Source organism: Neophocaena asiaeorientalis, unplaced genomic scaffold (genome assembly GCF_003031525.2).
Source record: "Neophocaena asiaeorientalis asiaeorientalis breed wild unplaced genomic scaffold, Neophocaena_asiaeorientalis_V1.1 scaffold65, whole genome shotgun sequence".
Classification (NCBI taxonomy): domain Eukaryota; kingdom Metazoa; phylum Chordata; class Mammalia; order Artiodactyla; family Phocoenidae; genus Neophocaena; species Neophocaena asiaeorientalis.
Genome location: NW_020173215.1, coordinates 17,294,370 through 17,321,216, shown reverse-complemented (window position 1 = coordinate 17,321,216; position 26,847 = coordinate 17,294,370). Strand labels below are relative to the sequence as shown.

The 26,847-nt window shown below is 55.7% G+C and overlaps 1 protein-coding gene across 4 annotated transcripts; it reads right to left on the bottom strand.

Annotated features, from left to right (window-relative positions):
- Positions 1-805: 805 nt before the first annotated feature.
- Positions 806-24,885, bottom strand: TRMT44 (tRNA methyltransferase 44 homolog). 4 transcript variants are annotated; one of them, XR_003003307.1, is made up of 12 exons: positions 24,238-24,885; positions 22,462-22,576; positions 19,332-19,551; positions 17,339-17,407; positions 16,432-16,539; positions 15,135-15,206; positions 11,930-12,036; positions 10,464-10,647; positions 8,164-8,569; positions 6,014-6,130; positions 2,478-2,615; positions 1,419-1,545 (listed from the first exon to the last, which is right to left on the bottom strand). XR_003003307.1 is itself a non-coding variant. In XM_024745145.1 (11 exons), exons 1-11 carry the CDS (start codon positions 24,866-24,868, stop codon positions 1,316-1,318), a joined length of 2,259 nt encoding a protein of 752 aa, XP_024600913.1. In that variant the 5' UTR covers positions 24,869-24,885; the 3' UTR covers positions 806-1,315. The 4 variants fall into 4 exon arrangements, 1 of the variants encoding a protein (XP_024600913.1); XR_003003309.1 differs by having other exon boundaries at positions 8,300-8,569; XM_024745145.1 differs by lacking the exon at positions 2,478-2,615 and having other exon boundaries at positions 806-1,545.
- Positions 24,886-26,847: the final 1,962 nt, after the last annotated feature.

Here is a 26,847-nt window from a genome sequence, read left to right as displayed (position 1 = left end):
CTCACCCGTAGGGATGCTTCCCTTCCAAGAGGAGAAGGGGGGAGGATCCCGACACAGGGAGGCCAGGGGGCTCGTCCCGGGCAGCAAGCGATAGCAGCCTCGGCTCAGCGGCTTCAAGAGTGGAGGCACCTCGGCTCTGGGAATAACAGCTCAGAGACTCTGGGAACCTGGGTTCCGCCCAGCTTTGGCTCTGCCCCCTTGCCTTCCTACACCAGGAGGGGTCTCCACAGGCAGGAAACCGCCCCCGGGAGCCCCAGTGGTCCCCCACCCACCTCACTGGTCAGAACGGCTCCATCTGGGACTTCCCTGGCGGTGCAGTGGTTAAGACTCCAAGCTTCCACTGCAGGGGTGCAGGTTCCATTCCTGGTCTAAGAGCCCGCATGCCGCACAGTGCGGCAAGAAAAAAAGAAAAGGGTGGCTCCACCTGCACAGGCCAAGCCAAGCACGGCTGGAGCGGCGCCACTGCAGCCACTCAGGCCCTCCAGGAGGTCCTCGCGGGGCCTCACGCAAGGGAGAGGCTGGGCGGGTGGTAGGCAGGCACAGCCCATGTGCCCACCCGGCCAACTCTGCCCATTCCTGGAGGCTGGCCAGGCGCCTGCTGGCCTGTCCTTGACCTCGACCTGGCACCGGGGGCTCCCAGCTGACCAGGGCCTCCCGAGCGCAGGGCCCTATGCCCCGCGGCAGCCCCAGTCCCAGCCATGCTGCACGGAGCGGAAGGGAGTGGGTTCCTTCTCATCACTCACGAATGAACGGAGAATGCCGCACGAGGAACGCTCCACAAGGAAAAGGCCACCGGATACGTTCCACAGAAAATCAAGGGGCGGAACAGCGTCACTGACACGGCCTTTTGTGTAGAACTACAAACACAATTTTACATAGAAGCACATCGGGATCTGGGGATTATTTTTGTTTTCCTGGAACGAGAATTAACGGTACCTGTGGGGAGAAGATCTACGGCAGGAGGCGGCGGCCAACCCCGGGATGGCTAGTGGTTGGCGGGGACGGCCACCCTGCTGGAGAAGGGCCAGTTCAAGCACTTCCTGCACCTCCTGAGCCACGAGACACCACGAGACTGTCACTCTCTTTTCCTGATGTAAAGATGCTGAACACATTTAAGGGCGACCACATTTACAACAAACCCAGCACTGGGACGGGGCGGGGGGAGGTGTGAGTGATTGTAGCTTCAGTGGGGCGTGAGCGAGGAGGAAGGAAAACACCTTGAACGCCACCAGGGCAGAAGCGCAGCGCTCGGGGGAGCTGGGAGCTGCCCTCAGGCTCGGCCTCCCTGCCCCAGGCCTCCCGCAGGCGGAGCAGCTCACAGAGGCTGCTTGTTCTTCTTGGTGGTGGCCGGCCGCAGCTCCCCAGGCCCGTGGGCGAACGGGCAGCGGTCAGAAGGCAGAACACAACCGTCAGGGTGATGAGCGAAAAACCAACAGATGCGGGTTTTGAACGTTTCCGAAAACTGCCTCCGCTTTGCTTCTGGTTCCTTTTCCTTCCGAGGCCTCTCTTCCCTCCAGTCGCGGATGCGAACTCGCCCGTTCACAACTGGGGTTGGGAACAAAGAGAAAAGACACAGCCGAGGAGTGAACTGCGAGCTGGGCAGGTGGCCGGGCTCTGTGGGGACAGCTGTCCAGGGCCGGGGTGCGGCCACAGAAGACGCAGCCCCCGCAGGCCCGGCGGCTGGGGGGGAGAGGTGCGGGGATCCCGGGGCTGTGGCCCCAGCCCCCCACCCGCCCGTGGCCTGCAGTCCCACCTACACACACGGGAGCACGAGGGAGGGGCCGAGGGAAGCAAGGACCGGGTGCAGGCGCCTGGGGCTGGGAGCCGTCAGGAGGGGCTGCCGCACACCAGGTGGAGGGCAAGGAGCCGGTGCCTGAGGTCCTGCTGGTGACGGGACCCGGGCGTGGCCGCTCGTGGGCACCGGCTCGTGGAACAAGGCTAACGCCGACCACGAGCGTGGTCCCGATGCGGGCAGGACGTCTGCGTGGCGGCACTGGCCCTCGAGGGCACGCATCCGCATCATAAGGAGGGAGCGGAGCGAGCAGGGGAGAGGCCCTGTCCAGGCAGGTGGAGATGAGGGGCAGGCTGCGGGGGCCAGCAGGGTCACAGGCAGAGCCCCCAAACGTAAACGGGAAGTAGGGGGTAGACGCACGGCAGCCCTGTCGGCAGGGGCAGGGCGGGAGGCCCTCACAGAGCAGCAGGGGGCTGAGATGCGGCGGGGGGGACCTGTGTGGGCGGGGTGGCCGCAGAGCTGGGCGGCGCAGGGGGAGGGCCCGGGGCCGCCCAAATGCCTCCTGAACCAGTCGCCCCAACTCGGCTGAAGCCACACTGGGAGATTCCGCTTGGCCGCTTCCTCCCGAGACGCCAACACCCCCACGTGAGATGGGGCCAGAGCAACCAAACCCGTCCTGCTTTTCCCTGGAAACTATACGGCCATCTGGAGACGGAAAGGCTCGGCAGAAATAAAGGAAGCTTACTGAACAAATCTGGCTCTCCAGCTTCTAAGGAAAACTTGGAAGTGTGCGTTCAAGCTTGAATTTCGCTTTCACATTGCCTCGTTGCAGCAATATGAGACTGTCTGTCTCTGCAGACTGATGCTTACCGAAAACTGTCCCCTGAAACCAGAGGAAGGAACTGCAGAGGTGCCTCTCCGCACGAGGGACACAACGCAGGGATTCACCCTCAGGGGGCGGCCGAGAAGCACTTAGGAAGGGCCAGGCCGGCCCTGCTTCCCACGAGGCAGACGCTGAGAGCTCGGCTGTCCTGGCCCGGCAGTTGGGCAAGCAGCCACGGCCTTCCACAGGCGCTCCCACAGCAGCCCCTCCTGGCGCAGCCGCGAACGACACGCCCCAGCCTGGGCAGGGTGGCCGGAGCCCCCCGACCGCGTGCAAAGGAGCCTGGGAGGTGAGACTCCCCCAGACTCCCGCCGTGGGTGCCCCAGAAAGACGAGGAGCCCCTGACAGCCTGGACAGGCTCAAGAGAAGTCCGGGCGAGAGGGTGAGGGGCTCGCTGGGGCCAAAGCCAAATGCAGACGCTCACCCTCCAGAGGCTGGCCCGTCCACGCTCCCTCAGGGCGGGCTGTCTCGCAGCGGGCCCTCCACCAGCATACCACATTTCCGGAGCAATCCCTGCAGGGTCGGGGGAAGGGGACCCAGGCAGGACTTGTAGGGCCTGTAGAGCAGGCACTGGTGATGAGGGGTGGCCCTGCGGGGAGGGGGGGCCAGGCCGGCTGACAGGCCCCCGCCCCCAGTCTGGGCAGGCCCGTGCCCTCTGCCTGCACCCCTCCAGCCGGCTGGCAGGCCAGACCAGCAGACTTCCCGATTTTAAGTGAATCACAGGCATAAAACGTGCTCTACGGAGCTCATTTCTCACCCGACTTTTGTGAACCCACTTCCTCCCCAAAGCGTGAGTCCCTCAGACTCGGTGGACCTACTGTTCGGGCTCCCCCTCTGTCTCTGACCACAGACGTCACCTGAGCCACAGTGTCCTGAGGAAGCGGCTGAGGATTCTTCCAGAATCCCACCAGGGAGGTAAATTTACTGGGACGGTGCGGCGCGCTCAGCAGCACCAGTTCGGGGCCCCTCTCGACCCGGGGTGTCGGCCCAGCCCCCAAGCTCGCCGGAGACCCCGGGCCAGGGACCGACCTCGCTGAGCTGCGTCCGTGTCCTCAAGGCTGAGCGCGGGCACATGCCCGGCCCACAAGGTGCTCAGGGCAGGTGGAGCTGAAGCATCGGAAACTCTTTTCACCTCCTCACTCGTGTAAAACTAACCATGTTAGTTTAAAAAAAAATCTCCTGCAGAGATAAGACCCAGCTTTGGTGCTTATTTTTTGTGTGACTGGGTATAGAATGTTTACTGGAGTTCAACCCCCAAGCCTCGTACTCAGAAGCGTTTCCAAAAATAAACGCGCTCAGCGATGCAAACCGCACAGAAAACCGATCGCACACATGCATATTTACGATGCAGGAGAAAAGAACACTCCTTCATGGAACCAAACAGAAAACCGTGCTGGGAACAGCAGGAAGCGGAGCAGTCCCCTGGGCACAGCGAGTTTCAGTCACGAAAGCTCCACGCGGTGCAGCCCAGCTGGGCGGGGACTCCCAGCCGCAAGGCCCATCCGCCCCCTGCCTCTCAGCCCACCAGTGGGCTGCCCTCCACAGCCCCCAACCCTGGACCCGCCAGCTCCACTGCGGGGCTCACTGCCATAGCAACAGCAGCATTTAGCCGACTGAAATGAAAACCAACGTTAGCTCTGGAAGGCCCCCCGAAGGTGCTGCGGGCGAGAACACGCGAGCTCTCAGGTGCACGCACAAGGGGCGGGTGGTGCAGGTGTGTTCGCCTCGGGGTGGTGCACACACGGGCGGTGCGCACGGAGCGCTCAGGTGCACGCGTGGAGGTGGGACCGCAAGGCGGCAGCGCTCACCTCCCGAGGAGGTGCACAGGCCGAGGAGTGGACAGATGTGCTTCTGCATCTCCGTGCGCGGTCCCTCCGCCCACGCCCCCCGTCACGGGGCAACCACCCTGGCGGTAGGAGTACAAAGGTGCGGGGGTAGGGGCTGGCCCAGATCCCGGGGCGCGGGACAAGGCCTTCAGGCCCAGTGCTGGCCAGCGCCCTCCGGTCAGACTTCTATTCCGCGCTGCCACAGTGGCCTCCCCACCTCCGCAAAGGCCCCGGCCCGGCAGGGCCCGTCACCCCTCCCCACACAGACCCCCAAGGCACCTGTCCCTAGGGAGTGCCCACCCACCCGCCGGGCGCTGGGGACGGGTGGGGACAGGGAGGCTGTCATCTGGGCGTGCAGCGCCAGCACGGACAGAGGGGCTCAGGCAGGCATGGCCTCCTTGCCTGATGCACTGCTCTCCGGCCGCCTCTCGGGCCGCCTGCACGAGCTCACGGGGCAGCTGGGCCTGCTCCTCCCACCATCACAGCGAGTCAGCGCGCCGCTGCCCGTCACAGAGGCCCAGGTCCCCCTCACGGCCACAGGGGGCTGCAGCCCGCCAGCCCTACCTACCCCGCCCCCGCCCCGTTCAGCAAGGCCCCATCCTGCCACTTCGCACACGCTGCTCCCTCTGCCTGAAGTGTTTTCCTTGTTCACTTCACCAAGTCCCAGCTCAGATGTCATTTCCTAAGCGAAGCCTTCCTGATGCCTGTCTGAGGTGAGGCCAGGCCTCCCTGGGCGAGAATGTCCCCTACGACACTAGGGTGATGCAAGAAGACTCCCACTATTTTTAAAGCCACGCACAGAAGTACTCAGGGGTGACTAGCATGTCAGATGGGATGTGCTTTAAAATACTTCCACAAAGACAAAGGGGAAAAGCTTTAAGAAGCAAACACGACGACTTATGGACCCTCTGGCGGATGTGTACACAGAACTTCTTGAACCCCAGGTGCCCATGTAAACATCTGCGACGTCTCCCCTCCCTGTCAGGCTGCAAACTCCAGGAGGGCAGGGGCGGCGGCACCCCGCTCTGCAGCGCTCTGCAGCCTGCGTGGAAGAGCACGCAGGCCCCGGGCCCTCCTCCCTCCGCCCACCTGGATCCCAGGGCGCCAGTGTGTGTGGGGAGGGGAGTGTAGGCACATGGGCCAGGGTAGGGAGGCCTCCCTCCTCTAGGCCCAGGGCCTGGCTGGGAGCTCAGCCAGAGGCCAAAGCACAGCAAGTACTGAAGCTCCACCCGGAAAAGCTCCCCAGCGACGGGAGGCCCTGCCAGCATGGGAGGAGGGGGCGCGTCCTGGATGGGGGCGGGGCTGGGCCCGGGCGTGCCGGGCAGAGGCTGGCAGCATCAGAGAAGCAGAGGGGCCACCCACATCCTGCCGCGACTTGAGATGCACGTGAGGGGATCTGTCCTCTAGCTCTGAAACTCCTCTCAAATAAGGTTTATCTCATTAAAAAAAGGGGGGGAAGGCAGGAGAGGGCGGTGGTAGAATCTGCATGAGAGCAACTTCCCGTTGCCTCGGGAAGCGTGGAGCCCGTCCTCAGGCGCTGAGAACCGAGGGAGGCCCGGCCCAACCCCTCACCTTGGAACACCTGCGAGCTGTTCCTCAGCAGCGTCTGCAGGCCCCCGCACTCCCGCTTCAGCTTCTGCAGCGTCTCCCTGTCCAGCTCCCCGGCCACTTCCGCCAAGGACAGGCTCCCTGTTGAAGACAGGGTTTCCCCCACGTGAGAACTTTAGTTAAACTGAATCCACAGCTTGCTGGAACTCCACAGGCAGAGCCATCGCACCTGAGATGTCAGGCCGCGCGCGCCGTGTCTGACCCCCGAGCCTCCCAGACACAGCAAGTCAGCCCTGCCGCGTGGCCCAGCCGCTGCTCGGGGCGGGGACTGCCATTCCACGCGCCAAGCCCGCCTCGCAGCCACCTGGAACCCCTTCTGAGAGGAGACGGGAAGTCCGCGGGAAAATTAAATCCCGGCCCAGAAGCCTGCCCTCCTCCCCCACCCCCCAGCCTCGAGCTCCACGACGCGGGCTCGCACGTGCAGCTCCGCACCGCTGCCTCTCACCCTTCCACGTACGCGTGTCCTGAGCCTGCCACCTCCCACCCGGCGTCCCCTCCGCCATGCCTGGCAGAGGGTAGACCCCAGCCTGGGATGAGTGAGGTCCTGGGGACAGACCCGCTCACTGACGTCGCGCAGGGCTCAGACACACTGGGGGTCCCGAGCCTGACGCTGGGGCAGGGGTCACTAAGTCCAGTGACCAAGGGCGGAGCGTGCAGCTGCGAGGCTGAGGGTACCCCCCGCCCCCGCCGGGGTAGGCTTCTCACGCCGGGCGGGGCAGTGGGAGTACCTCAGACCAGCCCGGCCCTCGGAGACCCACCCGGGGAGGACGGCACCCCGGCTCCCCGACGTTTCCGACGGGCGGGCAGGCCTGAGACCGCATCATCATCGCTACCCACCCAAACTGAGCCCAGGTAGAGACCCCATCTTTGCTCACTATCAGGGCGTCCCACCCCAGGCACAGGCCAGCGTTTCTTGGGCACAGTCATTCCCAAAGGACCCCGCAGAGGAAAGGACCATCCTGGGAATTAAAAGTCAGAGTCCTTGTTTTCAGAGCCGCCTACAGGTCCGAGGACCCTGAGCCCTTCGAGGCCCCGCTCCGAGCCCCGAGGCAGCGTCCTCCCTCTCCACCTTGGCCCGCCTCTGCAGCGCGCACCGAGGAAGGGGGTGCCGACCCACAGAACTCCCCAGGCGCCTGGGCCTTGTCCGCAGTTATGCGGATAGTCAGCCCCCTCCACCAGGGCAGCACTGGCTATGGCCGCCACCGGGTCCCCAGAGAGGCTCTCCCAACCAGATGCTCCCAGGGTCAGGTGATCCCTGGAGGGGATCAAGCTCGAGGGCACTGCCACATCACTCGTACACAAGGGATGGGAGGGGCGTGAGGATGAAGAGAGACTCAGCAGAGCGCCATCCACGCTGCGGGGGGAGAAGGACCCACTGCTCACCCCTCCCTGGGCCGGCCCACCCACGGGGCCAGCGGGCAGCATCCCCAACAGGCTAACAGGCTGAGGGTGGGGCCTCCATCTCCTCCAGTGACCCCAAAGCTCAGAGGGCGAGCGCCTGGCTGCTCAGGAAGCCCTACAGCAGCCTCGGGCAGCAGCCCACCGACAAGCTCCTTCCCTCAGCCCAGGTGCGCACTCCTAACGGCTTGACAGAAATGATGAGGACTCCCTGACACCTAATTAAAGTGACCACACAGGGGCGCCCCCGGTGGTCCAGTGGTTACGGCTCCGTGCTCCCAGTGCAGGGGGCCCAGGTTTGATCCCCGGTCAGGGAACTAGATCCACATGCATGCCGCAACTAAGAGCCCACTTGCTGCAACTAAAGATCCCGCACGCCGCAAGGAAGATCCCGCAGGTGGGCAACTAAGATCCGGTGCGGCCAAATAAGTATTTAAAAAATGACTAAAGGGGGCTTCCCGGGCGGCGCAGTGGTTGAGAGTCCGCCTGCCGATGCAGGGGACACGGGTTCGTGCCCCGGTCCGGGAGGGTCCCACGTGCCGCAGAGCGGCTGGGCCCGTGAGCCATGGCCGCTGAGCCTGCGCATCCAGAGCCTGTGCTCCGCAACGGGAGAGGCCACAGCAGTGAGAGGCCCGCGTACCGCACAGTTGGAAGTTGGCTCTGAGAAGAGAAGAGCCCCTGCCTGGAGCCCAGCCAGTGCCCAGGGCGCCCGTTACCTCCCCGACTCCAGGCCGTCGCGCTCCTGCTCTGAGAGCTTGTCACGTTTGACTGCTTTCCGCCCAACAACAGATTCGCCACTTGCAAAACCACTCGGCCAATAAAATCTCGAGGGAGGGCGGCACAGTTCCTCACGCGCTTGGCTTTTTCTCTGGGGCGAAATCCAGCCAGCCAGAGTCCTTCGGCGGGGGCCTCTGGAGCATGCCCGGCCCCGGCGTCCAGGGCTCCATGCCCCTTGGGGCCATCGGCACCACCGGCGGCGGCCCCGGGTGGGCGAGGGGCAGGGACCCAGCCAGGCGGGCTCACGGGACCGCCCCGCCTGCTGTTGATGTAGCGGGTCCTCCGCTCGTCCACAGAATCTTCCCCAGCGGGCGGGTATGTTCTGGATTTCCCAATGAGACACACCTACACATGAAAAGAGCACAGGAAGTACTTTAGCAGGTTCCAATAGTACCTTACCGTTCTCCAGGGAACTCTCTCGTTCTGGAGAATAAATTCCACATAAGCCTTCGACACCTATCATGAAAAGAATCCTTATTTTAAAAAGTCAAACCAACCGATGACTTAATATAGTATCAGCAGAAGTCCACAGGAAGCTTCGTTCCTGACTTCCACAGCGCCTAACAAACACGACAGACCAAGGTCACCTTTACTGAGCCAACCAGCCGCATCCCACTGCACCCCTCTTCCGCCCCACACGCAGACCCTGACGGTAACCCTGCAGGGCTCTCAAGGGGCAGCGCTGCCAGAGCGAGGAGAGCACATGTGCACCTAGCAGAGCACTTGGCACGGCGGGGGCGTCCAGTTCACGCTGTCCCCTTCCCCGTTCGCACGTCCAGACGAAGGCTGCCCTCAGGAGCCCCGGGGAGAGCCAGGCCCCGTCCGGCGAGGCTGCAGTGGGTACAGCGTCTCTGGACGTCCTCTCCGGGCCCGAACCCGATGAAGGCGAATCTGGTTGCATCAGAGCCACCCCTCACTGCTCTCCAGCTGTGCCACCTGCTAAATGTGTGATCTCGGGCAGGTGACAACTTCTGTGTGCGTGGAATAAGGCGTGGCACGTCATCAGTCCTCAATTAACAGCCGCTGTGTGTGGACACCCGCGCTTGCATCTGACCCCCGAACCTTCCAGTCATAGGAAACCTGAGGTTCGGAGAGATTAAGCAATGCTCCGTGGTCTCCAGCAACCAGTAACGGAATAGCAAATGCAAACATCAAAACTGTAGGATCCTCGTACCCACGTGACCCAAACTCCAGCAAAATTCCATTCCAACCTCAGAAGACTGACTTGCCAAAATAGAGGGCATGTGAGAGAATGACGTGAAGGCTCTAGAGGTGAGCCCGAAAGGACGTTCCCCAACGATCTTGAGCAGCGACAGCAATGGTACCTGAAGCCGAAGAGGGGCCCAGCGCACGCAGGTGAGCCTGAGCGAGGGCCCAGCACCGGCCGGCGAGCTGCTCCTCCCTAGTTGGCAGTGAGGACACAGGCAGGGAGTGTCTGTAACGTGCCCCCGAACGCACTGCCAGGAAGTGGCAAAGTCAAGAGTCAAGCTCAAACCCTCAATCCTTTTCACCACCGTCACGCGATCAAGCTGAGATCGGGTGACAGGTTTTTGTGTTTAGTTTTTCACAAAAAGCACTGACGTCCACAGAGTCTCATGAAAGAAAGTTAACAGAGATTAAAGAAACCAATGTCAATGGTCCCCTGACTCTCTCAGTAGTTCAAGCCCCCTGCGTGGTAAGCAGGTCGGCCCCGACCACCTGGCAGGGTCACAGGCAGTGCAAGGGTCAATTTCTACCTGGAAAAGTTCATTTCAAGCAAATCTGAATTAATAAGCCTCTTAATGAGGAAATGTGAAATCCTTTTGAACTTCTGAAGCCATTTCAGCCAGTAATTTGGGACCCTAAGTCAGAAGTTAGAGCGTTCAGCCCCAGGCAGCACTATGGCCAGAAACCTGTAGAGATGCCAAGCTGATACCCGCTCTGGGAGGGTCCCCGAGGGGCAGTCACAGTTTCTGGAAAAGGGATGAAGACCTGCTGAGGGTTCCTGCAGAGCTGCCACAGGGCGGGAGAAGGAAGTGCCAGAGCGCCTGCAAAGCAGGGGATCTGCAGGCACAGAAGAAGCCTCCGGACCCGCCAGTGACGGACGGGGATGCTGGGATCAGCAAGGGCACCTCTGGGACAGTCACACCCGCGACCATCCCAGTGTCGTCTACGCTTCTGTGACAAGGACGGCCCCAAGCTCTCCATCTAAACACCTCGGTGTCGCCCACCGAGGACAGCCCAGGTGACCAGGACGCACCCTCTTGGTGGAAGGAATCCTAAGACAATCCTCCTCTACGTGGAAGCCACAGGTCGACCCCACCTCGGTGATGAAATCCAGGTACCCTCGGTACTGGGTCTTCTTGCTCTGCCTCCGCTGATACTTCCCAACGAAGTCAAAGAAGCAGCAGGGCAGGACGAAGAAGCGGCAGCTGTAGGACGACCTTCAAAGACAATCAGCGACACGGAAAGCCAAAGTCTTAAAGAGATTCAATAAAGAAAAGTCCTCAGAAAGCCACGCGGCAATAGTGCGACCGGGCAAAATGCAAACGATGTGCTACTGGCCGATTTTGTTTTTTATATAAAAGAAGAATTATAGCCTTCCCCAATTTAATTTCTAGAAACAATGCAGCATAGCATCTTTTCAATAAAATACGAATCTAATTACGTTTATTAAAAATATTTTTTTCTATTGCAGTTATGATCATCAACTGTAATCTAAAACTTTCTGAAGTACTTGGAGATTTCAGCTGTCGGACAGGAAATTTCAGAGGTAAGCACAAAAAAGATTATGATTTGCTCCTTGACCTATATTATTCTAAAACAGTCCAAAAGGATGGCCCTGGAAGGTATTATGCTTAGTGCAATGAAGTCAGACAGAGAAAAGACAAATACTGTACATTATCACTTGTATGCTGAATCTACAAAATAAAACGAATGAAAATAACCAAAACGAAACAGACTCACAGATACAGAGAATGACTTAGTGGTCACCAGTGGGGAGAGGGAAGCGGGGAGGGGCGAGGCAGGGGTAGAGGGTTAAGAGGTACAGACTACTATGTATAACATAAATAAGCTCCAGGGATACGTTGTACAGCACAGGGAACACAGGAAACATTTTATGATAACTACAAATAGAGTATGACCAAAAAAATGTTTAATCGCTACGTTGTACTCCTGAAACTATATAACACTGTAAATCAACTGTACCTAAAAGAAAAGGAGGGGGAGGGCATTAAAAAAATAAATAAATAGAACAGTCCAAAAGAACCTTGGATAAAAGAGACTTGGCAATTAAAATGTGCAAAGGCAGCAAGGTAACGTGCGTCTTAAAGTCTGACCGAGGCAGAGAGCCCAAAATTGAGACAGAACATTTCAGCAGAGGTCTCTACTCTGAAAGACAAACCCTCCTGTTATCAGGAAAAACACATCTTTCAACACTGGATATAAACACTGTGGAAGTAATCACAATGAAAATATAATGTGAACCACATACATAATTTTATATTTTCTAGTATCCGTATCTTCAATAGCAAAATAAAACAGGTGGAATTTATTTTAAATTTAACCCAATATATCCAGCAGATTATCATCTCATCAATCTGGACCAGCCACGTTTCAAGTACGCGATGGCCACAAGCAGCCAGTGGCTACGGTTCTGGACAGCGAGGTTTAGGCATCAAAACATCCCCAGCCACCACTGTGCTAACACCTCCACCTACTCACCTGGCCGCAATCACAGGTATCCATGGCGTTAGTTCATCGGAATGGTTTCCGATTAACCAATCGACGTCCGGGAAGAGGGTCTTATCATTTGGTGTGATTGCACTTTCCTACAAGAAAGACACAGAACAAGACTAAAACATGTAGTAAATAAAACCAGAGCACGGAGGGAAACAACAAACGCAACCACCCCTGCAGAACCGCAGCTGTTCCCGGCCCGGTCTCAGCCCCTCAGGGCTGCAGGTCTTCATCTGCAAAAGGCGGAAGCTGGGCCAGGAGTGAGGAAGCGTGTGCCCAGCCCGGCCTGCCCGAGGGCACGGCTACCGACAACTTTTAGCATCATCGCTGCGCCGATGAGCCAGCAACACTTCTGGATGCTCTTCTTCTTTTGATATTAAAAATAGCCTTTATACATAAACATAAGAGCAGCTAAAGGAGACAGGGGACACGTGAACCACTTTACTTTTGACAGGAGGAGGGACAAGAAACGGCCTGCAGAGGGGTGAGCGGAAAGCTGGGAGGTCTGAGGCTGACTTGACATAGACCCTGATGCACTTACACAACCCGTGGAATGAGCGCATCTATGAAAAGAGAAAATATAGGAAGAATTTGCAGAAGTGTGTACCAGCCTCTGCTATTACACTATTACCTTTCGTGAACTCTCAGACAGCAAGTTTTTACCCGCTGAACAGGCATGTTCACCACTGTGATAGTTTCCGTAGTTAAGCTGGGAACAGCTTGCTTTGAGGATTTAAGAACTTTAAGTGAACACCTTATCCTTTCTGCTAATTAGCAGGCCGTCATTAATTATCAAAGTCAACAGTCTCAATGGTGAAGATGTCAGTGAGAACTGGAGACTGTACAGCCGAAACTAACTCAACACTGCAAATTAACTATACTTCAATGTAAAACAAAGGGTTAAAAAAAAAAAAAACTGGAAAGAGAGACTATATAACCACTCAAAATCCACTAATTTTAGAATTGAAGAATGAACCCCCACGGCAAGTAAGCAGACGTGTTAGTTCTGGGTCAGAACAAATGGGGAAGATGTGATGTTAACCCCCACTTTGAAGCCCACGAGAGTGTTTTGCAAAGCTGACGGATATAAAAATTGAATTTAAATTCATCTTTTTGGTTCTTGAATAAGCATATGTGCTTCTATTTTCACATATATTAAAATGCTGAAATACTGAAAATGGTCTATGCATAATTTGAAAGTAGGCAAACTTTTGATACTATCAAAAACAAACTTTTAATACCATTTATTCTTTCTTCCCATCCATTCTACATTTAAATTTGCCTGCCTCTTTAAAAGGTCTGTATTTACAAAAACGAATTATGCTTAGTAATTATCACAATCATGTTTACAGTTTTCTTTCCAACAACATGCTAGACAAGAAAGCTCTACCTGTCTACCTGCCAGCCTCCACCCTCACATTTAACACGGGAAGATGCAGGACTCTTCCTCCAGCTCGACGACCAGAGGTCCAGGTGTAACGAGAAAAAAATGCACAAGAGGTGAGACACGGCACTCCTACTAGCAGGCCTTCACTGAGTGATGGGGTGAGGTTTCCCCCACTCCATAGGGAACCTCGAATAAAGAACCAGAATCTTCTACCTGTTCTCCAAGGGGCACGTTGTGCCAGCCAGCTCTTCCGTGGGGTCATGATTTAAACAGAGCCTATTCAACTGCTGTGTGAACTTTTTACCCAAAGAAATTATCTTGCTTTTTCTCCTGGGACACAGGGGATTTGGGAATCAACCACGTTATTCCCTTAGCTTTGATCGTCAGCCTCATCGAAATTCAGAGCCCAATTTTATTACCTGTGTAAGGACACGTGGTCTGTACATGTAGCTGCAGAGCCTCCCCTAGTCCTTCATCTGGTTTACCATCATTCCCCAAACCTGAGATTTTTTCAAATGTTCTAATTTATTGTAATGTATGAATATACAAGCAAATGTAAACTCTTGTAGCATAAAGCAAAGTATAAATATATAATGAGAAACTGAGCAAATAAAAAGCTGTCGGGCAGCTGCAACGAACCTCCCTTCCTCCAATGTTTTTATATTTTGCAGTAATATTCTCAACTTTAATAGAAAGGCAAAGAGAAAACATCCAAATAAGTCTTGAAACTTTCGTTTTCTTTTCACAGATGAAATGATATACCCGAGATCTGCTTGGAAACCACGGCTGGGCTGATGCTGTGGTCGGGGAGGGGGGGATGAGACAAAGAATCACTGAGGCAGCCGACGAGCTGCTGGGGTTTGGCACGCGGGCACCTCCCCACTTCGGTATATTCCTGACATTCTCCACGACGAAAAGCAAATGCCCTTTTCATTTCTCCGGTCAGCAGCCTGCCCTCGGGCGGATGAGACGTCACGACCCGGTCACCCCCGCGCGTCTTCGCTCGGGGACAGGGTCCAGAGGCGATGCGGGCAGCTGGACAGCAGAGGCCCCGTGGCGCCCCGGGGCCAAGGGTGCAGCCCCACCGCCACGCTCCCCCGCCGGCTTGGGCTCTTAGAGACCAACGCCGGGAAACGCTAGAGCCCTGACCTGCCGCGGGGTGCTGCAGAGGACACCTCCCTCTCTGATGGATCGGAGCTGCTCTGGACCACGGCGGGGCGGACGGGGCTCCCTGCAGCCCCGCGGTCACGACTGAGGCTAGGCGTGCTGTCCGTCCCCGCTGGACGGCTGCGCGTGTGCAGCCCGGTCCGGCCACTCCACTGCGCTCCCCTCCTCCGACTCCTCGCCAGCTCGCCGTCTTGCTGGAGGCCACTCCTGGCCACGCTGCTCACAGAGTAGGACTGCCCATGGTGCCCCCGCCCCGGCCCGGTCCCGGCAGGGTGGGCACCCACTGCCTATCAGAAGTCTGAACACGCGGCCTGTCCCAGGCACCAGAGGAGATGCAGAGGAGGGGTCGTCCTCCGCCCCCGCCACCCAGGCAGCCAATAGCCCCCTCTGGCACCCACAGGAGATGCAAAGGGCCTGCGGCAGACCCGGGGGAGGAGACACGCCTCCGGCTCCGGCATCCCTCCTTCGGTTTAACCAGAAGGCTGTGGAGGTCTAAAGCTTCATCCGCTTCTATAGTCTCAGGGCACTGAGACGAATGTGGACTGCTGTGGTTATGAGCATCTCTGACTGGCCCGTACACAGAGACACCCCTTCAAATAACCGCGCTGAGGTCAAGGGCAGGGACAGCGCCAGTACCTCTAAGTGCGTCTCTGGTCCGTACATGTCCCAAACCTTTCGTCTTCGGACATCAATCCCTCTGCCTGGATGCTGAAACGAGGAATTTCAGGAATCAAAGGTCCAGGTCAGTACACCACAATAAATTAGCAAGAACAGATCGAACTCTGCAGGTATCACCCCCTGCGTTAAGTGCAGGAGACCCTCAGCTCCTCGGCAGCTGAGAACAGACACTCGCGTCCTGTGGGGCACAGACAGCACCTGTGCTGCCGAGGCTTCGCGAAGGGGCACAGAGCCAAGGCGTGCAAACACCGCCACGGCCACACGCAGCCCCGGGAAGTACGCCCGCCCGGAAAGGGAGCCGGCTCCTCTGAGCTGGTCAAGTTCAGCTCTCGGGCTCACCTTCTCTTCCAGCCCCCAGACGAGCCTCGTCCTCAGGGTCGTTCTCATCCAGCGCACCCTGACCGCACGCAGCTCTCCCTGGACCCCACCCCCATGTCTCCACCCACTGGCTCCTAGTCACCACCAGATGCGCTAACACCCCACAGACAACCTGTTCACAGGGGTCACAACTGCAGCCTCACTCTTTACAAAGCACCTCAGAAAGCCCCGTCTAACAGCCCCATTCCAAAGTCCCACAGGTGAGGAAAAATGCGTCTGTCCATAAGGCAGGATGCTACGGTCACAAGAAAACCAGCCTTCGGGTCACCACGACTGGGCTTCAATCTCCACTGTCACTCTCAAGCACGAAGCTCACTGGGCCAGCACCCAGTGCACTGGCCTCGCCGGACGCCGCGAGATGCCGGGGGAAAGCTGACGCCTGCGAGTCCTGAACTGTTCCCAGGGCCGGGGCTGTTCTCAGCTCTCAATGCCTCTGCTTCACAATCCAGAAAATGGGTGCAAGACTGACCATCACAGTTTTACATGTGTATGTGTATCAATACAATACATGGGTGCCTGACTGTCCTCTGAGCTAGAATCCAAACTTCTCTAGGGCAGAACCCACCTTATCCTTTATTCCCCTCTCCGTGCCTTGAAATGGTGGGTTTTCCAAAGAAAATACTGACAACAAAAGCATCAGAGCTGCCGAAAGCGTGCTATTCCGCAGGCCGAGCGTCTGAGAACCCTCTTCTAGTCTAACGAGACCGCTGTCTTTGGTCCTGTTTACAAGCTGCCCGCTCCACAGAGTTTGCAACCAGCCACTGTGCCGAGAGCCAGGCCACCTCTGAATCCCGATCGGACCAGCAGAGAAAGTCCTCGCGCTGGGCCTGAAGACACTCTAGCGAAGGTACAAGAAACGGCCCCAAGCATGCTTTACCCCTTCTCTGCTCAGGATGTGGACCAGGAGGCCATTCCCACAACCGAGGTCGACAAAGCACTGCCTGGCTGTCTCTCCCCGCGCAGCTCTCTCTTCTTCCCATAGAATCTAAGCAAACAGAAAAAAAAAAAACAAAGTCAGTTTGTGATTCACTTCACCCCGGAGTAATTCAGACACAACCCCACCTGGAACTGCAGATCCTCTCCCACAACAGGAGGAGCGGCCTCCTCCGAGGCCCTGGGCCTCCGCGCATGTGATGCCCGGGCGAGCAGAGCGAGGCGGGATCCGCCCACGGCCCTGGCCGGATGCTGCGCGGGCATCAAAGCCGCCTTCTTCCACCCAGAGTCCACGTTCACGTGGTCATCTCTGGGCAAGAGCTGTACAGATTACTGTCAGTTCCTTCAGGCGTCCTCTCAATTCTTCAAGTGTCGTATACTTTGAGAAGCAATGTTATTTCAAAGACTAAGAGAATTACGGCTGAAAGGCAATTGCAAGGTATCTCCTCTAAACATCTCATAGATGAGAAAATCAAGACTACGAAGTTAAAGGCCTGCCCAGATCCAGGTGGTCAGCAAGGCAGCCGAGAAGGTCTAGAACTGGAAACACCGAACGCGAGGACTGCTAGGTAGGCATGTGTGTATCAGATGGGCCCCGACGGCAGCTCCCAAACGCAGCCAGCATCTCCGTGCTCCGTGCTGACTACTAATTAGGAAGGCACTGCTTCAGTTCAATTCCTGAGGTTCATTTCACAATTCAGACTCGTTCTACGTTCATGCAAAAGCACCATGCAAAGTTAAAAACAAAAATCACTTGTGTAACCAACCCCGGCCAACAGAAGTGTAGAAGCCCTGAGCTACCCGGAGCAACCTCCCGCCCTTCCACCTAAACTCAGCCCACACAGCCTTACCAGCAGGTAGGCAGCGAGAGCCACGTCCTCATGCACGAACTTCTCAGGGTCAGTTACTTCAGGCCACACCTACAACATTTTCAAGGGCATGTGTAAGTTTTCACCGCATCTGTGTGTAACAGGACACATCAAGACCAATGGAGTCTGAAGCAAGACTGTGGAGTAAAGACATGTCTGTAAGACATTTAGGTGGGGCCGCTGGGCATCAGAGGAAAATGCTGAGCTATGCTACCCTCGTCACTTATCTAGACAAGTATGACAGACAAGGAAACGCGGGGCGGGGGGTCGAGGAAGCACAGGCACAGGGGTCAGGAGGTCAGCGCTGCGCCCTCTGGTCTGTCGGTGAGCTGCCGTCACTTGTCAGGAGTGTCACTCAGCTGTTCGTCCCCGTCTCCCGATCTGTAAAGCGGGGACTGACTCTGCCTTAATTACCACGCAGGATGACCAGCAGGTACTGTGAAACTAGAAAATACTGGCTGTGCAAGTGTGAGGCCTCGTTATTAACATCAGTAACGTGCAGGACGGGAGTTTGGCAGATGAGAAAAAAACCGATGGCCAATACTAAACGTTCAGATTTCTGTTTCCAGTCTAGTGGATTAGAGAGTTTGGACGAACCATCTCGCCAAGGACAATTTTAAAAGCTGGAAGAATAAAGAAGTCCCTTCTTAAAGGTACTAAACGGTAAGATAACGAAGAAGCACTAGGCCAGGACCTGGGAGAGAAGGCGAGGCCAGCCGAGGTCAGCCAGCCCCAGCCGGAACGCCTGAGACTCTGGGGGATGCTCTGCTACACAGCAAGAGGGGACTGATACAAAAATACGTGGCAACGACGAACTGTGGTTACTTCCAGGAGAAGGGAGGGAGATACGAACAGGAAGAGTACAAAGTAGGTTCAACTCTGTTAGCACAGGCGCCTCGGAGATATTGCAGGTTCAGTTCCGGACACCCCAACAAAGTAAATATCGCAGTAAGGCGAGTCACGCAGAGTTTTTGGTTTTCCAGTGCATATAAAAGTTCCGTTTCCACTACAGAGTAGTCTATTATGTGTGCAATAGCGTTGCGTCTAAAAAAACAACGGACGTACTTTAATTAAAAAATACTTTATTGCTGGGAATTCCCTGGCAGTCCAGTGGTTAAGACTCAGCACTTTCACAGCAGAGAGCGTGGATTCAATCCCTGCTTGGGGACTTAAGATCCCATAAGCCGCCTGGTGCCGCCAAAAAATAAAATACTTGATTGCTAAAAAATGCCACCATCATCTGAGCCTTCAGTGAGCTACAGTAGTAACATCAAAGGTCACTGATCACAGGTCACCGTGACAAATATAATAAAAATGAAGAAGTTTGAAATATTGTGCAAATTACCAAAATGTGACACAGAGATACGAAGTGAGCAAACGCTGTTGGAAAACGGCGCCAACAGACCTACTCCGTGCAGGGCCGTTACAAACCTTCAATTCGTAAAAACTGCAATATTTGCAAAGCGAGATATGCTTGTGATGCTTTATTTCTTAAGCTGGGTGTGAATACACAGATGTTTGTGGTTACCTTCTTTCTACATCTTCAAGTTAAGGACATTTTACAAAATTGGTCTCCTTTTTGGAAGTACATGCTTTTGTACTTTAATTTTTCATATATTTTCTTCAAATACCTTTATGTTTATACTAAAGAATTATGATAACTTAGTATTTAAATATTCAATTATTTTAAATTAAATTATTCTCCTTTTGTTCTCTTGAAAAAAAATAGTAACGTGCCAAAACAAAACACAAAAACCAAATCCTTTTCCACAGCGTAACTGCCAATGTTTTTATGGTCTGCATCCCTAACTATGTCAAAGTCCAGGCTGCGATGTGGGGCCTTAGGTGGGTATGTTTTAACTTAATGTCTGCATTTGTAGCACACAGGTGAAACAACGTCACCTGGAGCAGCCTGGTGCATCACCTCGTGTCAGTGGGGGTGGGGGAAGTCACAGACGTCTCTGCCCAGAATTACCTTGGCTATGTCTTTATACTTCTCTTTAAGCGCCTGGTGAACCCTGCTGTACTTCATGATGGAAATGAGGGACAGGGTGCTTTTGAACCCACTCTGCCTGCTCTCCACACACCACCTGGCCAATCTGGCCAGCAGCTCTTCTCCAAGCCAGGTGGGTTTGGGATACACAATGCCATCTGAATGCCATCTTTCTGGACAGAAAATTAAAACAGATATGAACCTTTGAAAATAAGAGAAATATGAGTAAGCAGAGCTGGTTTCAATTCTTATTTTCTAATTACACATTTCTTTGCCAAAAGAAGAGAGAAACTAAGACAGCTACGATGACAAAATATGGTACCCCAAACACAAGACAATCTGCAACTAGTTACAGAATTCTCATCCTACAGAGAAAAACACATTTAAAAAGCAGAAAGAGTTCCTCCTCTCTTGCAAACGTTGTTAAAATGCATTTACACATCTTACGAAGCCCATCAGCCCAACGACAAAGTTCCTCTCACCTCCCACTTCATGCACCGATGAGCTAGATGCTAAAACGTTTATGGATTTCTTTAACTTTTCTAGGTTTTATACATTTCACATGTGCTACCCAGATGTAGAACGCTGGTCCACTGAGTACTTCCCATCCAGAAAGCTGAGCGCTCGGTCACCAAGCTGAGGACACATACACAGTCCCTGTGGCTCACAGTCCTTCTAGGTCACCGTGTGTCCTCTGCCACCAAAACGCAGAGGCCGCGGCCCTGTCTGTTCTGTTCGCCGCTCGACCCCGGCCCCAGCAGTGCCTGATCACGGCGGGCGCTCGCTGTCTGGGCGCTGAGTAAACGCGCAACCCGCGGGCCCAGGTCACGACAACACATCCACCGAGGCTGCGGCCCAGGCAGTGCGATGACGGGGAGAAGCATCAAGTTTGCTGGCGCACAGAAAAGGAGGTGGCGTCCAGAAGCACAGGCGGCTGGGTGAGGGGGCAGAGCTGGAGGCAGGCGCGGGCCAGGGGCAGGGGCAAGGGGTCGCCGGTCTGGTGAGAGTTACGACTGTCAGGCTTTTGCCACCAGGCGCATCAAAGGGACACAGCTCACTCCCATAAGTAACAGGTGCCAAGTGTCCACTGAGAAACACGCCCCAAGACGCTCACCTTTCCCGTCCCTCCCCTTCGGAAGCTATCCTGCTGGGGCTGACAGCCTCGGGCCTTTCCTCTGCTCTTCCTGGGCCCCACGCTATTTCCCAGGTGTCACCGGGGTCATCACGGCTACCCCCTCACCCGCTCGGGCCTCAGGGGCCTCTCCCGCCCACCCTGGTACGATGGGCACAGCGCTGCCCTTGCCGATGAAAGGACCGGCAATAGAGGCCTGAGCCACCTCTTCTCTGCCCGGCACCCAGCACCACCTGGCATTAGAGCGTTCATCTGTCTCTCCCAGGCCTTGCTGACCCCCAGGTGCCCAGCACAAGCACACGGTGGGCACACCGAGGTCCTGCTGAAGCCAAGCACAGACCGGGAGTGACGCATCCCACGGTGGCAGCCACCAAACGTCCATTTAACTCGTGTTCTGCTGAGAAGGCCCCATACCTGGCCCCACGGTGTGGCCAGTTCCCAACGCAATGCAGGTGACAGCTGCCCGGCAGGGCAACGACAGGAGATGTCAGCCGGGAAAGATGGGGAGTAGCCACCCAGGCACTCGGAAGCTCATGGAGCACAGGGGCTGGGATTCCACCGCATCAACCACACTGAGCGCCTGCCGTGGCCGGACTCGGGCCGGGCTTCCCCAACCAGGCAAGGGGACAGCAGCCTCCAGCGCTCACCCCGCAGCTCCGCCATCGGCACCCCCTGGGTGACCCACACGGGCACACCCGGCTTTTCCACGGGGTCTGCCCTCACTCTCCAGGGGAGAGGAAAGGGCCTTGGGGCAAGGCCCCTTGGGGAGCATTTAACAACCGGCAAGAGGCTTCACCCCGGCCGACCCTGAGTACCCCACCCAGCGGGTAAGCCTACAACAGGTCCCTGGGAAGCCCGGCCCAGCCCCCTCCTGGGGGGGCTCAAAAATGATTAAACCCGTTTCAGAGATGAGAAGACTGAGGGCCACAGAGGCAACGTACCCAAGCTCAATGCTGGTGGGGAAACGCAGGTCTATGTGACTCCAAAACCAAGCTCTTCCCAATGTACCCCTCAGCTCTCTATGAAACCACGTGCAAAGCCCATCCCCGAGGCTGTCTTGAAAGAACAGACGCATGTGGCTCTCAGGAAAACACCAGCAGAAGAACAGCAAGTGATTTAACCTTCTTCTGACTTTTTCATTTAAAAAATACCAAATGGAAGTAAGTAAAATGTCACACTGTCCAGACAGGCCCAAACACCACGTGGAATTAAGGGAACAGATGAAACTGCTGCTTTTATGATAAACATCACAGAACACCCCCTACGTCTAAGACCACGTGAGCCTCAGTGGACAATAAAAAAGAAGGTTCCACTTACCACCCATGACCAAGGTGTAAGAAATAACAAAAGACGAATGGACGGTGATTATTTGAATTCGGTGCTAGAACCAGGTGCTACTAACCATCAAGGCTACACAGAATGTACGGGCCCTCCAGCCAGGCTATGACCACCCAGGCGCCAACAGGAACAAGGACGCGTCAGGGAAATGCCAACCAGAAAGCACATTCCCACAAACCCGAACTGCCTGAGGGAGAGTCCCTGCTGCTCCTTGGCGACCGGAATCTTACAGCTGCCTAAAGAAATCACTGACCGGGGACTTCCCTGGGGGCGCAGTGGTTAAGAATCCGCCTGCCAATGCAGGGGACACAGATTCGAGCCCTGGTCCAGAAGATCCCACATGCCACAGAGCAACTAAGCCCATGCGCCACAACTAGTGAGCCAGCGCTCTAGAGCCCGCGAGCCACAGCTACTGAAGCCCGTGCGCCTAGAGCCCGTGCTCTGCAACAAGAGAAGCCACCGCAGTGAGAAGCCCGCGCACCTCAACGAAGAGTAGCCCCCGCTCGCCGCAACTAGAGAAAACCCGCGTGCAGCAACCAAGACCCGATGCAGCCCCCCAAAAATAATTAATTAATTAATTTTTAAAAATCATTGATTTAAAGCATCAATCACTGAGAGAAGACTAAGTTATTCGGTCCTTACCATTCTCCTTCGCTCTGACTGAGCTGAATTTGATACACGTTGCTCGTCTTAACCTTTAAATTCCCTTCACTGTCTTCTTCCAAAGGTAAAAAAATTACGGTTCCATTGAGGACATCTGGGGGAAAAAAGAAAGGGATAATCGATTAAAGTGCTTAGTTCAGAGTCTCATCAAAAGCGGTCTTAAAAAAAAACAGTACTGAATCCACCGTGCCTTCAACCCCCAGGGCTTTTCCCCACTCGATTTACATCAGCGAATGTCCTGGCCACGGCCCATCCCCCAGCCTGCACCGCGCGCCGAGCTGAGCGTAGTCCTGAAAGGGCTGCCCCCCCCTCCCCCCCCAGCCCCGTGGAGGAGCGATGCTCACCAAGAGGAAGAGGACAGGCTTAGCCCGCCCTGCTCTTCTGTGAAGCCCACGTGAGAATGCAGACATCCACGTTTGAAGGCCTCGTGGGCACTGATGCGCTCATCCCCTCAGGCCAGGAGAGGTGAAGTTTAAAAGGTGATAAAAGCTGGAAGGGCTCCTAAACTAGTCTGGGCAGCAGGGTCAGAGAGGGCCTCCTGGAGGAGGGGACACCTGCGAAGAGTCTTACAGGGGCACAGAGGCCCTCAGTACTGGGGGGCGGGGAGGGGGTATGCACCCACCAGTAATTCAGCAGCGCTGCTTGTGGTGGACAGAACAGCCTCCAGAGACACCCACACCCTGAAACCCAGAACCTGTGACCACACGGAGTTGTTTCATGGCAAAAAGGGACTCTACAGCTGTGAAGAGGGTTGTGGACCTCGGGAGAGAGGGTATCCTGGATTACACACGTGGGCCGCGTCTAGCCACGTGAGCCCTGAAGAGCTGAGAACCATCTCCAGCTAGAGGCAGAAAAGATGCAGCAGCAGGGGAAGTCATGAGGCTCTGAGCATGAGTCAAATTCGGCACGGGTGCGGCTCTGAGATGTAGGGAGGCCTCCACGAGCTGCCCCAGGAGCTGGCCTTTTCCCTTATCCCTTTACCACTCATGGTCCAGCGCTCCTTCACCATCTTCCCCAAGCCTTCCAGACACCACCCCAATCCACAACCCCACCCTCTGTACTAAGGAGTCACATTTCTACGTGCCCCCTCCAAAAACAATGAAAAATATACAACCTCCCTGGGGCATGGCAAGGAAATTGGCAGACTAAGTGCCTTTAGTGCCTTTTCACTTACTGGCTGGTTTTTATTCTAACTGCAGCCTCTGCGAGAGATTCTCCTCGGGACCAAACTCTAGGCAGGCTCCTCTGAGGCCTGTCTCAATTAGGGTTCAACCTTGGCCTATGAAGACCTGAACAAATATTGTCACAGCTCCCAACAGCTCAAGGCCACATCCCTAGCATGACCCTAGGCCCCCTTAAAGTGCCCACCTGAAAAAACTCAAGGTTGAGAGAAGAACAGACTGTTCCAGCCCACATCTGAGCAAGAGCCCCTGGGACCGCCTCTGTGGGAGGGGAGGTCCTAACAGCCACATGCACCAGTTAGCAAACCCAGATGGTGTCACAGGGACCGATCCCCCACCTTTCCTGCTTCTGGTTAATTTTTCACCTCCCGGGCTCTACCGCTCCATCCTCTTCCTTCATTCTCCCTGTAAAAAGCCCAGTCACCTCTGCACAAATCACAGTGGAGTTCAGTTCACGCTGGACTCTTCTCCCTACTGTGACAGTGCATTACCAATTAAAACCTATCCTTGCCACTTTCACTAGTGTCCGGCTCTATGTATCTTTGACACCTGCCACTATCAGAAATACTCTTACCTTGCACGACTATTTCTCTCCTCGGAACACAAAAGTGTGTGTTCATTTTTGGGATGACGGTTCTGAGAATCACGTCGAGCTCGTGCTGAGCCTCTAGCTGCGATTCCGCCCCGGAGCGGGTGAAGAAGGCTAGCATCTCTCGATTGCCGCTGGCGAGGCTCCGGGAGAAATCGTCCCAGACAGAATCCAGGTCCGTGGCGGGGAAGTCGCCCTCCCCGGCTCCAGCCTTGCCGGGCTGCCCAGGGGCCCCAGAGAGCAGAGGCGCTTTGGCTGCTTCCCGCTGGTCCTCCCCCTGCTGGCGCCGGCCCTGGTTCTCCTGGGGGCCCTGCTCGGGGACTGCGCCCGGCCGAGGGCCCGGCCCCCCCTCGGGGAAACACTGGCCGTGTCCCGGCCCCTCCTTGGGCCCGCATCCCGCCGGGGCCCGCTCCTCCGGCTCGGGGCCTGAGCTCTGCCGGGGGCCGGAATGCTCGACCCGGGGCAAGCAGGCGCTCCGCCGGGCCTCTAGGCGAACGCCACACAGCCGCTTGTTGGCCACCTGCGGCCTCTCCACCCACACGGCCACCGCCGCCCAGAAGCCCCCAGGGAGCAGCGAATCCGGGTCGCGAACAGCAACCCTTCCCACCTCCGTCATGTTCTGTCTCCGCCAGAGCCTCGGTGGCGCGCCGGGATGACGCCCGTTACGGCGCGGCGTGTTTGCGTCATGGGGGCGGGACGCCGCGGCCGGAAGTGAAGGGGAAGAAGACGGACCCACTTCTTTTCCTGCTTTGGGTTCTTTATCGTTATTCGGCTGGGGAGTTCGGGGCTGAGGATTTTTTTTTTTAATTTTATTTTGTTTTATACAGCAGGTTCTTATTAGTTATCCATTTTTTACATATTAGTGTATACATGTCAATCCCAATCTCCCAATTCATCACACCACCAGCTCCACGCCCTGCCGCTTTCTCCCCTTGGTGTCCATACGTTTGTTCTCTACATCTGTGTCTCTATTTCTGCCCTGCAAACCGGTTCATCTGTACCATTTTTCTAGGTTCCACATATATGCGTTAATATACGATATTTGTTTTTCTCTTTCCGACTTACTTCACTCTGGGGGCTGAGGAATTTAACCTTTGCTTTATTCTCCGTGGAAACATCCAAGGGTGTCAGTGCCGGATAGTAACATGACCAGAGCTGAGTTTTGGAGAATTCTGGAGGTGGTGTATTTATGGAATCATAAAGGTCAATCCTGCATCCGACGTCTGATTGTCTCCGTATTGTTACCGATCAAAGTCATGGAGCCTACGTTTGTGAATGTTCAGGGTTGTCCTCTAATGAAAGCTCGCGCGTCTCCGTTTTTACTCTGGCGTGCTTTCTCGTGTGGGAGAGTTGCAGCTGGTGCGTTCCTGCGTCTGACCGCTGCCCGGGGGTGTTTGTTAGGACAGGTGAACGTCAGCTGTCACCTGCGTGTTCCCAGGAGGAGCAGAGAAGGGCGGGTACTGCGGGTTTAGGCCAACGTCAACTGCACAGTGAAGAATCTAGTGATATCCCGAAAACCTCAAAGATTCTCCATTCTTTTTGTACATTATAGTCCCTCAGTTGGGATTTTCCCTAAAGGGTCTCTGTCAGAATCAAGGAGTGAAAACTAACTCAGATCATGTGATTTACCAGAGGGAAGAGCAAAAACCAAATGTCTGTTGAATTACGTAAAAGATAAATGAATGCTAAACCTCATAGTCTTTGACCATGGAGTTGATTTTCATGCTGTCTGTACGCTTTCCCAGGGCTGCCATAAAAAATTACCACAAACTGGATGGTTTAAAACAACGGAAGTTTATTCTCTCACAGATCTGAAAGCTCGGAGGGGGAATCTATTTCTTGCCTCTCAACTTCTGGGGGTCGCCAGCAATTTTAAGTGTTCCTGGGCTTGTGGCCACTAACTCTAATCGCTGCCTCTATGGTCACGTGGCCTTCTTGTGTTTCTCTGCGTCTCTTCTCCTGCAAAGACCCTATTTCCAAATAAGGTCACAGGTACGGTGGGTTAGGACTTCGGCATGTCTTTGGGGGGAGACATAATTCAACCTCCGCCGCTATCCAAAGATGTTTAGCCAGGTGAGATAGCCAAAAGATTAATAATTACAAACCTTATTAGTTGCTAACATGTGGAGGGACCTGGGCTAAGTATTGAGGATGCAGGGCGAAGGAAGTTCCTGCCCTTGAGGAACCTTCAGGCCGACAGAGGAGGCAGACAGGTAAGACAATGATCAAGGAATATGAAAAGTGCAACAGTCAAGATATACGGGGTGCAGAGGCTGCAGAAGGAGGGAAGTTTTTTTTACGCTATAAGGCTCCTCTGGGACTTTCCTGGTGGCGCAGGAAATCCGCCTGCCAATGCAGGGGACATGGGTTCGATCCCTGGTCGGGGATGATCCCACATGCCGCAGAGCAACTAAGCCCATGCGCCAAAACTAGTGAGCCAGCGCTCTAGAACCTGCGAGCCACAGCTACTGAAGCCCGCACACCTAGAGCCCATGCTCCGCGACAAGAGAAGCCACCGCAATGAGAAGCCCATGCACCTCAACGAAGAGTAGCCCCCGCTCGCCGCAACTAGAGAAAGCCTGCGCACGGCAACAA

Bases quoted from the DNA above. Each gene is read 5' to 3' on its own strand.
- TRMT44 (XM_024745145.1), bottom strand. From the start codon at position 24,868: ATGACGGAGGTGGGAAGGGTTGCTGTTCGCGACCCGGATTCGCTGCTC. The intron at 22,577-24,237 runs GTAAGAGTATTT...TTTTTCCCCCAG, and splicing joins GAGAGAAATAGTCGTGCAAG to ATGTCCTCAATGGAACCGTA. The intron at 6,131-8,163 runs GTAACGGGCGCC...TGTCTTCAACAG, and splicing joins GACGGCCTGGAGTCGGGGAG to GGAGCCTGTCCTTGGCGGAA.